The following is a 14,949-nucleotide window of genomic DNA, read 5'->3' as shown; positions in this document are numbered from 1 at the left end:
AATTAAAAGAGAAAACTCATATGACCTATCTTAATAGATGCATAAAAATTGTTGAAAAATTTTGTAATAAAACAAACAAATATAAATGTAATCATTTTTAAAACAGGATTAAAAGGCAATTTCCTTAGCCTGGTGAATGGTATTTATGGAAAACCCACAGGAAACACTTGGTTTTGTACTTACTGAAATGCTTAAAGTATTCCTTTGAGATCAGAAATAAAAGAAAGATGCCCATTGTTGCTATTTTTAGCTAAGATTATTTTGGAGGTCCTAGTCCCAGTACAGAAAGATAAAGAAAAACAAAAACATAAAAGAAGTGCACATTTTGAAAATTAACTTTAAGAAATATCATATGGCCATGAAATAGAAAACACAGTACTATAAACATATATGTTCTCAGCAGAAACCTTATACGCCAGAAGAGATTGGAGTCCTATCTTTAGCCTCCTTAAATAGAATAACAGTCATCCATGAATTTTGTATCCAGCAAAACTGTTTCATAACTGAAGCAGAAATAAAGTATTTTTCAGACAAACAAATGCTGAGGGAATTTGTCACTATCAGACCAGGCTTACAGGAAATGCTAAAAGGAGTTCTAAATCTTGAAATAAAAGGTTGATATGCACCAGAATAGAACTTCTTTAAAGCACAGAACTTACCAGGCCTGTAAAACAATAATCCAATGAAATAAACAAATTATCTAGGTAACAATCAACAGGATGACTGGAACAGTACCTCACATCTCAATATTAACATTGAACATAAATGCCCTAAATGCTCCACTTAAAAGACAGATTGGTAGAATGGATAAAAAAATCACAAACCAAATATCTGCTGTCTTCAAGAGACTCAGCCAACATGTAAGGATTCATATAAACTCAAGGTAAAGATGTGGAAAAGATATTCCACAAAAAGGGAAACTAAACATGAGCAAAAGTAGCTCTTCTTATATCAGATAAAACAGATTTTAAAGCAACAACAGTAAAAAAAAAAAAAAAAAAAAAGACAATGTCATTATATAATGATAAAAGGATCAATCCAACAAGAAGATATTACAACCCTAAATATACATCCACCTAACTCTGGAGCTCCCAGATTCATAAAATGATTAATACTAGACCTAAGAAATGAGATAAACAGCAACAGAATATGGGACTTCAACACTCCACTGACAGCACTAGACAGATCATCAAGGTAGAAAGTCAACAAGAAACACCGGACCTAAACTGCACTTTAGAGCAGATGGACTTCACAGATATTTACAGAACATTCTACCCAAGAACTACAGAATATACATTCTTCTCATCAGCACATGGAACATTCTCCAAGACACACCATATGATAGGCTACAAAACAAATCTCAATAAATTTTTTTAAATAAAAATAATATCAGTATCTTCTCAGGCCACAGTGGAATAAAACTAGAAATCAATTCCAAAAGGAACCCTCAAAACTATGCAAACACATGGAAATTAAACAATGTCCTCTTGAATGATTTGGCGGTTAGCAATGAAATCAAGATGGAAATTAAATAATTCTTTGAAATTAATGATATTAGTAACACAAGTTATCAAAGCCTCTGGGATATAGCAAAAGCAGTGCTAACAGGAAAGTTTATAGCACCAAATGACTACATCAAAAAGTCTGAAAAAAATCACAAATTCAACCACCTAACATCACACCTCACAGCATTAGAGAAACAAGAACAAACCAAACCCAAAGCTAGCAGCCAAAAAGAAATAATAAAGATCAGAGTAGAACTAAATGACATTGAAACGAAAAAAATACAAAAAAGATTAATGAAACAAAAGTTGGTTCTTTGGAAAGATAAACAAAATTGATAGACTATTAGCTAGATTAACCAAGAAGACAGATTCAACCAAGCTCAATTAGAAATGAAAATGGAGACATTACAACCAACACCACAGACATACAAAAGATCATTCGAGACTACTATGAACACTTCCATGCACACAAACTAGAAAATCCAAAGGAAATGCATAAATTTCTGGAAACATACAACACTCCTACATTAAATCAGAAAGAAATAGAAATCCTGGACAGACCAATAACATGCAGTGAGATTGAACTGGTAATTAAAAAATTGCCAACAAAAAAAGTCCAGGGATTCACAGCTGAATGCTACCAGACATTCAAAGAATTGGTACCAATCTTACTGAAACTATTCCATAAAATTAAGAGAGAGAATCCTTCCAAACTCATTCTGTGAATACAGTATCACCCTAATATCAAAACCAGGAAAGGACATAACAAAAAAAAAAAACTACAGACCAATATCCCTGATAAGCATAGATGCAAAAATCCTCAACAAAATACTAGCAAACCAAGTCCAACAGCACATCAAAAAGATAATATACACAATCAAGTTGATTTAAGCCCAGGGATGCAGGGATGGTTTAACATACAGAAGTCAATAAATATGATACATCACATAAACAGCATTAAAAACAAAAATCATATGGTTATCTCAATAGGTGCAGAAAAAGCATTTGATAAAATCCAGCATCCTGGCTGGGCATGGTGGCTCATGCCTGTAATCCCAGCACTTTGGGAGGCCTAGGTGGGTGGATCAGGAGGTCAGGAGATAGAGACCATCTTGGTTAACAAGGTGAAACCCCATCTCTACTAAAAATAAGCCGGGCGTGGTGGCACGTGCCTGTAGTCCCAGCTACTCAGGAGGCTGAGGCAGGAGAATCGCTTGAACCTGGGAGGTGGAAGTTTCAGTAAGCCGAGATTGCGCCACTGAACTCCAGCCTGGGTGACAGAGCGAGACTCTGCCAAAAAAAAAAAAAAAAATCTAGCATCCTTTCCTGATAGAAATGCTATCATAAACTAGCATACATTCAATCCAAAAAAACTAGGCATCAAAGGGACATACCTCAAAATAATAAAAGCCATGTATGGCAAACCCACAGCCAACATCATATTGAATGAGGAAAAGTTGAAAGCATTCCTCCTGAGAACTGGAGCAAGATAAGGATGCCTACTTTCACCACTTCTATTTAACATAGTATTGGAAGTCCTAGCCAGAGCAATCAGGCAAGAGAAAGGAATAAAGGGCATCCATATTAGAAAAGAGGAAGTCAAACTATCACTGTCCACCAATGATATGATCATATACCTCAAAAACCATAAAGACTCCTCAAAAAGACTCCTAGTTTGATAAATAAATTTAGTAAAGTCACAGGTGACATAATCAGTGTACATAAATCAGTAGCACTGCTGTAAACTAACAGCAATCAACTGAAAATCAAATCAAGAACACGATCCCATTTCTAATAGCTGCAAAATAAAATAAAATACTAGGAATATACCTACACAACAAAGTGAAAGTTGTCTATAAGGAGAACTCCAAAACCTTGCTGAAAGAAATACAGACAACACAAACAAATGGAAAAACATCCCATGCTTATGGATTTGGAGAATCAATATTGTGAAATGACCATACTGCCCAAAACAATCTACAGATTCCATGCAATTGCTATCAAAATACCAACATTATTTTTCACCTAATTAGAAAAATAAATTCTAAAATTCATATGGAACCTAAAAAGAGCCTGAATAGCCAAAGCAATCCTAAACAAAAAGAATAAATCTGGAGGCATCATATTACCTGACTTCAAATTATACTCCAAGGTTATAGTTACTAAAACAGAATGGTACTGATTTTTTTTTTAAAAAAAGTAGATATATACACAAATGGAACAGAATAAAGAACTCAGAAATAAAGCCAAATACTTACAATCATCTGATCTTTGACAAAGCATACAAAAACATAAATTAGGGAAAGGGCAGCCTATTTATTTATTTATTTATTTATTTACTTATTTTTATTTTTTTATTATTATTATTGTACTTTAGGTTTTATGGTACGTGTGCGCAAAGTGCAGGTAAGTTACATATGTATACATGTGCCATGCTGGTGCACTGCACCCACTAACTCGTCATCTAGCATTAGGTATATCTCCCAATGCTATCCCTCCCGCCTCCCTCCACCCCACAACAGTCCCCGAAGTATGATGTTCCCCTTCCTGTGTCCATGTGTTCTCATTGTTCAATTCCCACCTATGAGTGAGAATATGCAGTGTTTGGTTTTTTGTTCTTGCGATAGTTTACTAAGAATGATGATTTCCAATTTCATCCATGTCCCTACAAAGGACATGAACTCATCACTTTTTATGGCTGCATAGTATTCCATGGTGTATATGTGCCACATTTTCTTCATCCAGTCTATCATTGCTGGACATTTGGGTTGGTTCCAAGTCTTTGCTATTGTGAATAATGCCGCAATAAACATACGTGTGCATGTGTCTTTATAGCAGCATGATTTATAGTCTTTTGGGTATATACCCAGTAATGGGATGGCTGGGTCGAATGGAATTTCTAGTTCTAGATCCCTGAGGAATCGCCACACTGACTTCCACAAGGGTTGAACTAGTTTACAGTCCCACCAACAGTGTAAAAGTGTTCCTATTTCTCCACATCCTCTCCAGCACCTGTTGTTTCCTGACTTTTTAATGATTGCCATTCTAACTGGTGTGAGATGGTATCTCATTGTGGTTTTGATTTGCATTTCTCTGATGGCCAGTGATGGTGAGCATTTTTTCATGTGTTTTTTGGCTGCATAAATGTCTTCTTTTGAGAAGTGTCTGTTCATGTCCTTTGCCCACTTTTTGACGGGGTTGTTTGTTTTTTTCTTGTAAATTTGTTGGAGTTCATTGTAGATTCTGGATATTAGCCCTTTGTCAGATGAGTAGGTTGCGAAAATTTTCTCCCATTTTGTAGGTTGCCTGTTCACTCTGATGGTAGTTTCTTTTGCTGTGCAGAAGCTCTTGAGTTTAATTAGATCCCATTTGTCAATTTTGGCTTTTGTTGCCATTGCTTTTGGTGTTTTAGACATGAAGTCCTTGCCCATGCCTATGTCCTGAATGGTAATGCCTAGGTTTTCTTCTAGGGTTTTTATGGTTTTAGGTCTAACATTTAAGTCTTTAATCCATCTTGAATTGATTTTTGTATAAGGTGTAAGGAAGGGATCCAGTTTCAGCTTTCTACATACGGCTAGCCAGTTTTCCCAGCACCATTTATTAAATAGGGAATCCTTTCCCCATTTCTTGTTTTTCTCAGGTTTGTCAAAGATCAGATACTTGTAGATATGTGGCATTATTTCTGACGGCTCTGTTCTGTTCCATTGATCTATATCTCTGTTTTGGTACCAGTACCATGCTGTTTTGGTTACTGTAGCCTTGTAGTATAGTTTGAAGTCAGGTAGTGTGATGCCTCCAGCTTTGTTCTTTTGGCTTAGGATTGACTTGGCGATGCAGACTCTTTTTTGGTTCCATATGAACTTTAAAGTAGTTTTTTCCAATTCTGTGAAGAAAGTCATTGGTAGCTTGATGGGGATGGCATTGAATCTGTAAATTACCTTGGGCAGTATGGCCATTTTCACGATATTGATTCTTCCTACCCATGAGCATGGAATGTTCTTCCATTTGTTTGTATCCTCTTTTATTTCCTTGAGCAGTGGTTTGTAGTTCTCCTTGAAGAGGTCCTTCACATCCCTTGTAAGTTGGATTCCTAGGTATTTTATTCTCTTTGAAGCAATTGTGAATGGGAGTTCACCATGATTTGGCTCTCTGTTTGTCTGTTATTGGTGTATAAGAATGCTTGTGATTTTTGTACATTGATTTTGTATCCTGAGACTTTGCTGAAGTTGCTTATCAGCTTAAGGAGATTTTGGGCTGAGACAATGGGGTTTTCTAGATATACAATCATGTCATCTGCAAACAGGGACAATTTGACTTCCTCTTTTCCTAATTGAATACTCTTGATTCCCTTCTCCTGACTAATTGCCCTGGCCAGAACTTCCAACACTATGTTGAATAGAAGTGGTGAGAGAGGGCATCCCTGTCTTGTGCCAGTTTTCAAAGGGAATGCTTCCAGTTTTTGCCCATTCAGTATGATATTGGCTGTGGGTTTGTCATAGATAGCTCTTATTATTTTCAGATACGTCCCATCAATACCTAATTTATTGAGAGTTTTTAGCAGGAAGGGTTGTTGAATTTTGTCAAAGGCCTTTTCTGCATCTATTGAGATAATCATGTGGTTTTTGTCTTTGGTTCTGTTTATATGCTGGATTACATTTATTCATTTGCATATATTGAACCAGCCTTGCATCCCAGGGATGAAGCCCACTTGATCATGGTGGATAAGCTTTTTGATGTGCTGCTGGATTCTGTTTGCCAGTATTTTATTGAGGATTTTTGCATCAATGTTCATCAAGGATATTGGTCTAAAATTCTCTTTTTTGGTTGTGTCTCTGCCCGGCTTTGGTATCAGGATGATGCTGGCTGCATAAAATGAGTTAGGGAGGATTCCCTCTTTTTCTATTGATTGGAATAGTTTCAGAAGGAATGGTACCAGCTCCTCCTTGTACCTCTGGTAGAATTCGGCTGTGAACCCATCTGGTCCTGGACTTTTTTTGGTTGGTAAGCTATTGATTACTGCCACAATTTCAGCTCCTGTTATTGGTCTATTCAGAGATTCAACTTCTTCCTGGTATAGTCTTGGGAAGGTGTATGTGTTGAGGAATTTATCCATTTCTTCTAGATTTTCTAGTTTATTTGCGTAGAGGTGTTTGTAATATTCTCTGATGGTAGTTTGTATTTCTGTGGGATCGGTGGTGATATCCCCTTTGTCATTTTTTATTGCATCTATTTGATTCTTCTCTCTTTTTTTCTTTATTAATCTTGCTAGCGGTCTATCAATTTTGTTGATCCTTTCAAAAAACCAGCTCCTGGATTCATTTATTTTTTGAAGGGTTTTTTGTGTCTCTATTTCCTTCAGTTCTGCTCTGATTTTAGTTATTTCTTGCCTTCTGCTAGCTTTTGAATGTGTTTGCTCTTGCTTTTCTAGTTCTTTTAATTGTGATGTTAGGGTGTCAATTTTGGATCTTTCCTGCCTTCTCTTGTGGGCATTTAGTGCTATAAATTTCCCTCTACACACTGCTTTGAATGTGTCCCAGAGATTCTGGTATGTTGTGTCTTGGTTCTCGTTGGTTTCAAAGAACATCTTTATTTCTGCCTTCATTTCGTTATGTACGCAGTAGTCATTCAGGAGCAGGTTGTTCAGTTTCCACGTAGTTGAGCGGTTTTGAGTGAGATTCTTAATCCTGAGTTCTAGTGTGATTGCACTGTGATCTGAGAGATAGTTTGTTATAATTTCTGTTCTTTTACATTTATTGAGGAGAGCTTTACTTCCAAGTATATGGTCAATTTTGGAATAGGTGTGGTGTGGTGCTGAAAAAAATGTATATTCTGTTGATTTGGGGTGGAGAGTTCTGTAGATGTCTATTAGGTCTGCTTGGTGCAGAGCTGAGTTCAATTCCTGGGTATCCTTGTTGACTTTCTGTCTCGTTGATCTGTCTAATGTTGACAGTGGGGTGTTAAAGTCTCCCATTATTAATGTGTGGGAGTCTAAGTCGCTTGTAGGTCACTCAGGACTTGCTTTATGAATCTGGGTGCTCCTGTATTGGGTGCATATATATTTAGGATAGTTAGCTCTTCTTGTTGAATTAATCCCTTTACCATTATGTAATGGCCTTCTTTGTCTCTTTTGATCTTTGTTGGTTTAAAGTCTGTTTTATCAGAGACTAGGATTGCAACCCCTGCCTTTTTTTGTTTTCCATTTGCTTGGTAGATCTTCCTCCATCCTTTTATTTTGAGCCTATGTGTGTGTCTGTACATGAGATGGGTTTCCTGAATACAGCACACTGATGGGTCTTGAGTCTTTATCCAGTTTGCCAGTCTGTGTCTTTTAATTGGAGCATTTAGTCCATTTACATTCAAAGTTAATATTGTTATGTGTGAATTTGATCCTGTCATTATGATGTTAGCTGGTTATTTTGCTCGTTAGTTGATGCAGTCTCTTCCTAGTCTCGATGGTCTTTACATTTTGGCCTGATTTTGCAGTGGCTGGTGCCGGTTGTGCCTTTCCATGTTTAGCGCTTCGTTCAGGAGCTCTTTTAGGGCAGGCCTGGTGGTGACAAAATCTCTCAGCATTTGCTTGTCTGTAAAGTATTTTATTTCTCCTTCACTTATGAAGCTTAGTTTGGCTGGATATGAAATTCTGGGTTGAAAATTCTTTTCTTTAAGAATGTTGAATATTGGCCCCCACTCTCTTCTGGCTTGTAGGGTTTCTGCCAAGAGATCCGCTGTTAGTCTGATGGGCTTCCCTTTGATGGTAACCCGACCTTTCTCTCTGGCTGCCCTTAACATTTTTTCCTTCATTTCAACTTTGGTGAATCTGACAATTATGTGTCTTGGAGTTGGTCTTCTCGAGGAGTATCTTTGTGGCGTTCTCTGTATTTCCTGAATCTGAATGTTGGCCTGCCTTGCTAGATTGGGGAATTTCTCCTGGATAATATCCTGCAGAGTGTTTTCCAACTTGTTTCCATTCTCCCCGTCACTTTCAGGTACACCAATCAGACGTAGATTTGGTCTTTTCACATAGTTCCACATTTCTTGGAGGCTTTGCTCGTTTCTTTTTATTCTTTTTTCTCTAAACTTCCCTTCTCACTTCATTTCATCATTTCATCTTCCAGGGTTGATACCCTTTCTTCCATTTGATCGCATCGGCTCCTGAGGCTTCTGCATTCTTCACGTAGTTCTCGAGCCTTGGTTTTCAGCTCCATCAGCTCCTTTAAGCACTTCTCTGTATTGGTTATTCTAGTTATACATTCTTCTAAATTTTTTTCAAAGTTTTCAACTTCTTTGCCTTTGTTTTGAATATCCTCCCGTAGCTCGGAGTAATTTGATCATCTGAAGCCTTCTTCTCTCAGCTCGTCAAAGTCATTCTCCGTCCAGCTTTGTTCCGTTGCTGGTGAGGAACTGCGTTCCTTTGGAGGAGGAGAGGTACTCTGCTTTTTAGAGTTTCCAGTTTTTCTGCTCTGTTTTTTCCCCATCTTTGTGGTTTTATCTACTTTTCGTCTTTGATGATGGTGATGTACAGATGGGTTTTTGGTGTGGATGTCCTTTCTGTTAGTTTTCCTTCTAACAGACAGGACCCTCAGCTGCAGGTCTGTTGGAGTACCTGGCCGGCCGTGTGAGGTGTCAGTCTGCCCCTGCTGGGGGGTGCCTCCCAGTTAGGCTGCTCGGGGGTCAGGGGTCAGGGACCCACTTGAGGAGGCAGTCTGCCCGTTCTCAGATCTCCAGCTGCGTGCTGGGAGAACCACTGCTCTCCTCAAAGCTGTCAGACAGGGACATTTAGGGCAGCCTATTTAATAAATGGTAGTAGGAAAACTGGATAGCCACATCTCTCTCCTTATTTCTCACCTTATACAAAAATCACCTTATATAAAAATATCTCACCTTATAGAAAAATCAATTCAAGATGGATCAAAGACTTAAATCTAAGATCTGAAACCATCACGATTCTAGAAGAAAACCTAGGAAAAACCCTTCTGGACATTGGCCTTGGCAAAGAATTTATGACTATGACCCCAATAACAAATGCAACAAAAACAAGAATAAATGAGTGGGACCTAATTAAACTAAAAACCTTCTGCACAGCAAAAGAAATAATCAATACAGTAAATAGACAACCAATAATATAGAAGGAACTATTTGCAAACTATACATCTGACAAAGGACTAATATCCAGAATCTACAAGGAACTCAAACAAGTCAGCAAGAAAAAAACTACATAATACAATTAGAAAGTGGGCAAATGACATGAGCAGATATTTCTTAAAAGAATATATATGAATAACCAACAAACATATGAAAAAATGCTCAACATTACTAATGACCAAGGAAATGCAAATTAAAACCATGATGAGATACCATGTTACCTCTGCCAGAATAGTCATTATTAAAAAGTCCAAAAACAATAGATGTTGGCATGGATATGGTGAAAAGGGAAGGTTTATACACCGTTGGTGGGAATATACATTAGTACAACCTTTATGGAAAACAATATAAAGATTTCTTAAAGAACTAAAAGTAGATTTACCATTTGATCCAGCAATCTCACTACTGAGTACCCAAAGGAAAAAAAGTAATTATATCTAAAAGACACCTTCACATGTATGTTTACTGCAGCACAATGCATAATGGCAAAGATATGGAACCAACCTAAGTGCCCATCAACCAATGAGTGAATAAAGAAAATGTACTACATATATACAATGGAATACTACTCAGCCATAAAAAGGAATAAAATAATGTCTTTTACAACACCTACGACAGAGTTGGAGGCCATTATTCTAAGTGAAGTAACTCAGGAATGGAAAACCAAATACAGCATGTTTGCACTTACAAGTGGCAGCTAAGCTATGGGTATGCAAAGACATACAGAGTGGTATAATGGACTTTGGAGACTCAAAAAGGGGAGGTGTGAGAAGGGTGAGGAATAGAAAATTACATATTGGGTACAATGTACACTACTCAGGTGACAGTTACACTAAAATCTCAGACTTCACCACTACACAATTCATCCATATAACCAAAAATCACTTGTACCCTGAAAACTATTAAAATAAAAGTTTTTAATTAACTAGAAATATACAAGTTCTCCCAAATTGAACTATATATTCAAAACTCCCAAAGGATTTTGACAATCTGTTCCCAAAATTTATATAGACAAGGAAAGGTTAAAGAACAGCCAATACATACTTGAAGAACAACAAAACGGGAGCATTGGGGGCCTCACCTACCATATAAAAGGTTGATTTTAAAACTATAGTAAATATGTGGTACTGATAGAAGGACAGAAAAATAGGCCAATGTAAGGAACTATCCATATACAGATACTTGATAAAGACAGAAGTGATATTATTGGTCAATAAGGAGAGTTTTCTCAATAAATGATATAGAAATAATAAAATTGGGCCCCTATTTATCATCATAATAAAAATTACATCTGGATAGATCAAAGACACAAAAATGAAATGCAAAACTATAACACTTTTAGAAGATAACAGAAGAATCTCTTCATGGTCTCAGGATAGGGACAGGATTTCTCAAATATGACAAAGTTTACTACCCGTAAGGTAAATACTGATACATTTGAGTACATGCATATTAAGAAATAATGTACACCAAAAGATACCATAAAAAGTTAAAAAACAAACCACAGAGTGAGAGACAATATTGGCAAAGCACAGTGCTAAAGACCAGTATCCAGAATATATAAAGAACCTCTATAAATCAAAATTTTAAAAATGAAATCCCTCTCACCAAAAAAATGAGCAGAAGTAATGGGGCATTTATTAGATAGTAAATTGAAATAGATGAACTGTAAACTAGTTCAACCCTTGTGGAAGTCAGTGTGGCGATTCCTCAGGGATCTAGAACTAGAAATTCCATTCGACCCAGCCATCCCATTACTGGGTATATACCCAAAGGACTATAAATCATGCTGCTATAAAGACACATGCACACGTATGTTTATTGCGGCATTATTCACAATAGCAAAGACTTGGAACCAACCCAAATGTCCAACAATGATAGACTGGATTAAGAAAATGTGGCACATATACACCATGGAATACTATGCAGCCATAAAAAATGATGAGTTCACGTCCTTTGTAGGGACATGGATGAAATTGGAAATCATCATTCTCAGTAAACTATCGCAAGAACAAAAAACCAAACACCGCATATTCTCACTCATAGGTGGCAATTGAACAATGAGAACACATGGACACAGGAAGGGGAACATCACACTTCGGGGACTGTTGTGGGGTGGGGGGAGGGGGGAGGGATAGCATTGGGAGATATACCTAATGCTAGATGACGAGTTGGTGGGTGCAGCGCACCAGCATGGCACATGTATACATATGTAACTTACCTGCATGTTGCGCACATGTACCATAAAACCTAAAGTATAATAATAATAATAATAATAATAATAATAAAAGAAAAAAAAAAAAAGCAAAAAAAAAAAAAAAAAGAAAACATCTGAAAGGTGCTCGATCTTATTAGTAATCAAAGAATTTTAAGTAAAAACCAAAATTATGTATTTTTACTTTCCCACCAGAAAAAGAGTTAAAAAAAAATCTAACAATACCAAGTGTTGGTTAATATATGGAACCACAGGAATTCTTTCCCATTATTGGTAGGGGTATAAACCTTATACCTACTTTGTAAATGTTTGGCATTACTTTGTAAAGTAAAACATGAAAATACTCTAAGACCCAGTAGTTCTCCTAGAAATATACTCAAAGAAGCTCTTGGACATGCATATCAAGAGATAAATATGATATTCTTCTTCGTAACAGCATAGCAAAAACTGAAATCTAGCCTAAGTTCATCAACAATAGGGCAGATTTGTCTTAAAATTGTGGTTTGCTCATGAAATGGAAAACTATACAACAGTAAAAAGGAATGAACCACAGCTACAATGCACCCGTCTGGATAAATTTCACAATACTGAGCTAAAAGCAAACCATAAAAAATATATACAGTATTATTCCATTTATGTAAAGTACAAAAAGCAAAACTCCACTATGTATTTTTTAGGGATATGAACATAGTAAACTATTAAAAAAAAAGCAAGGAAATGGTTAGAACCATGCAATGGATGCCTTCTAGACATTCCAGAAGTCATTTGCTGAATCTCACTGCTGTGTTTACACTCCATCTAGTCTAAAAATTATGCTAATCCAACAATAGTAGGGTGACTAAGGTTATGTTCTTAACCTAACCACAGAACCCAAAAGTCTGTGGAACTCTGTATATAAGAAGTATCTTCTCTCTAGAGTACCGGGTTGGGGAAAAGGAAGAGTAGGGCTCTACCATATGTATTATTTGGCCTTTATACTCCAATATATGAACATCTGGTTTTAAAACATGAATAACAAGATTATGTCTGTCTTATCCAAATAAAGAACATCCATACACTTTCCAAAAGGGTTGTAACAATTCACAATGAGCAATATGTGAACATACTAGTTCCATAATAACCTTTTTAAGTATACAGTATTACTATCACTTTTTAAAAATTTAGCCTGTGCGAACATGTGTACTCTAAACAGGAGAGCTGAGAAGTAATGGAAGTACTCACCATCTGTTGCACAGTTTGATAAGACCTTAAATTCTTCTTCATTTAAAGGTTTCTCCAGGCTCTTCAAAGTGGATAAAAGGTCTTCAATTTCAACTTTCCCATCACAGACACTATTAATAATGTTCCATGCATCTTCTATTTCTATGTGTGTATATATACGTATTAATGAGAAAGTGTCACAGTACTTACTCTAACCATATAAGCACATAACAACCCGATTTGTGTGAAATATATTCACTTTGTAGGATATCCAATCCTTTTTGCCTCTGAAATATCTTCTAAATGGAAAGCTCTACAAAATGTATAGGTTAAATGTTTATATGAGAAAACAAGAAACAAATATTTTTAAAGTGTTCAACTCAAAAAACTAAACAACAACAAAACAGAAAAATGATCGCAATTAAAACGGTGCCATAAATTATTTTTTAATTTAAAAAGTAGCCCTTGCTCTTCTTATCTACATGTTTGGAAAGAATGACAGTGCTATTGATGAGATGTCCATAAACTGATGTTTTATTAACTTAATTTTAAGTGTTATTCAAATACTTTTAAATCTCTGTATCCATACTTTTCACTATCTTCTTATTTATGCCATATCTATTTATTTTCCTTCATCATAATTCCTAAAGAGTTCTTTATTTTATTAGTCTTTTTCAAGACCCAACTTTTGGTTAAATGAATAATTTGTTTTTGTGTGTATGTTCTATTTCAGTTACTCCTACTTTCAACTTGATTAGTTTCTAACCACTGCTTTTTGTGGGGACTGTTTTGCTGTTGTAGTTTATGCTGCTGTTTAGCTTCATGAGTTTAAAAATTAAGATAATTTTCATCATTTCTCATTTTCTAATAAAAGCATTTAAAGGTATAACATTTCCTGTAAGACTGTTTTGGTCATACTTTACATGTTTTGACATGTAGTGCTCTCATTCTCATCCATTTCTAAACAGTGTTTAATTTCAGACTTTATTCTTTAACCAAATAATTATTTAGTGGAGCATCTGCTTTTTTTGCTTTTTTAAAATCTGCTTTTAATCTTCAGATCAAAATGTTTTCCACATTCCTTCATAAATAATTTTAATATATTACTACATGGTGGTCAGAATACGTGATCTGAACAACTTCTGATTTTCAGAATTCATTGACATTTTTCTTGTGACTTAAATATATCATATATTTGTGTGAATATTTCATAGGAATTTGAAAATGTGTATTCAATGTTTTTGGAATATGAAATGCTATATGTTTCTTAAATCAGGCTTATTGTCATTTAAATCTCAAATTCTTTCTATCTTTATCTCTGTGTATAAATATATACACTCTGTTTAATCTTATCTAACTTATCAATTTAATTTTTTCATATTAGTGAAGAGTTCTAGTATACATAATTGAGTTGATCATACTCTTGGATTCATGGTGTTTTGTCATCACTTATCTTCAAAGGGCCTCTGCTTGTTTTATTATTTTTCTCCTTTAACTACTATCTCCAGTTTTATTCCTTCATAAGTAGCAACTCCAGTGTATTTAATATATTTCTATTCAATCTATCTCATCTAGTTACTTAAATTTATGTGTTTACCTGGAAAAATATACTGTTGTCTAATGTGTACTCGTATAAATCAGTTCACATAAAGCATTTTGAACTATAAGTTTATTCTATTCCTTCCCTTTCTTCACTGAACCACATATTACTGAAATATATCTATGGTACAACTAGTTTATTGTTTCTGATTTACTGTATGTAGAGGCCACATTTTATTGAACCATTCCCTTAGTAATGGACAACTAAGTTACATTCATCTCTTTTCTCTCTCAAATAATGTTGCAATGAGCATCCTTACACATGTCTGTAACAAGAAACTTTCTCTG

At 35.6% G+C, this 14,949-nt stretch overlaps 1 protein-coding gene across 1 annotated transcript in view; it reads right to left on the bottom strand.

The window, feature by feature from the left end:
* The window catches only part of LOC100445724 (EF-hand calcium-binding domain-containing protein 3), a 544,420-nt gene that overhangs the window by 403,493 nt on the left and 125,978 nt on the right, over nucleotides 1-14,949 (bottom strand). The window contains exon 30 of the mRNA XM_063718854.1: nucleotides 13,084-13,224. Within this exon, the coding sequence (XP_063574924.1) occupies nucleotides 13,084-13,224 (141 nt within the window). The remainder of the gene's footprint in view (nucleotides 1-13,083; nucleotides 13,225-14,949) is intronic.

The sequence above is a fragment of the Pongo abelii genome, chromosome 19, assembly GCF_028885655.2.
Source record: "Pongo abelii isolate AG06213 chromosome 19, NHGRI_mPonAbe1-v2.0_pri, whole genome shotgun sequence".
Classification (NCBI taxonomy): domain Eukaryota; kingdom Metazoa; phylum Chordata; class Mammalia; order Primates; family Hominidae; genus Pongo; species Pongo abelii.
The sequence above is the reverse complement of the archived record's forward strand: the minus strand, read 5'-3'. Positions and strand labels throughout refer to the sequence as shown.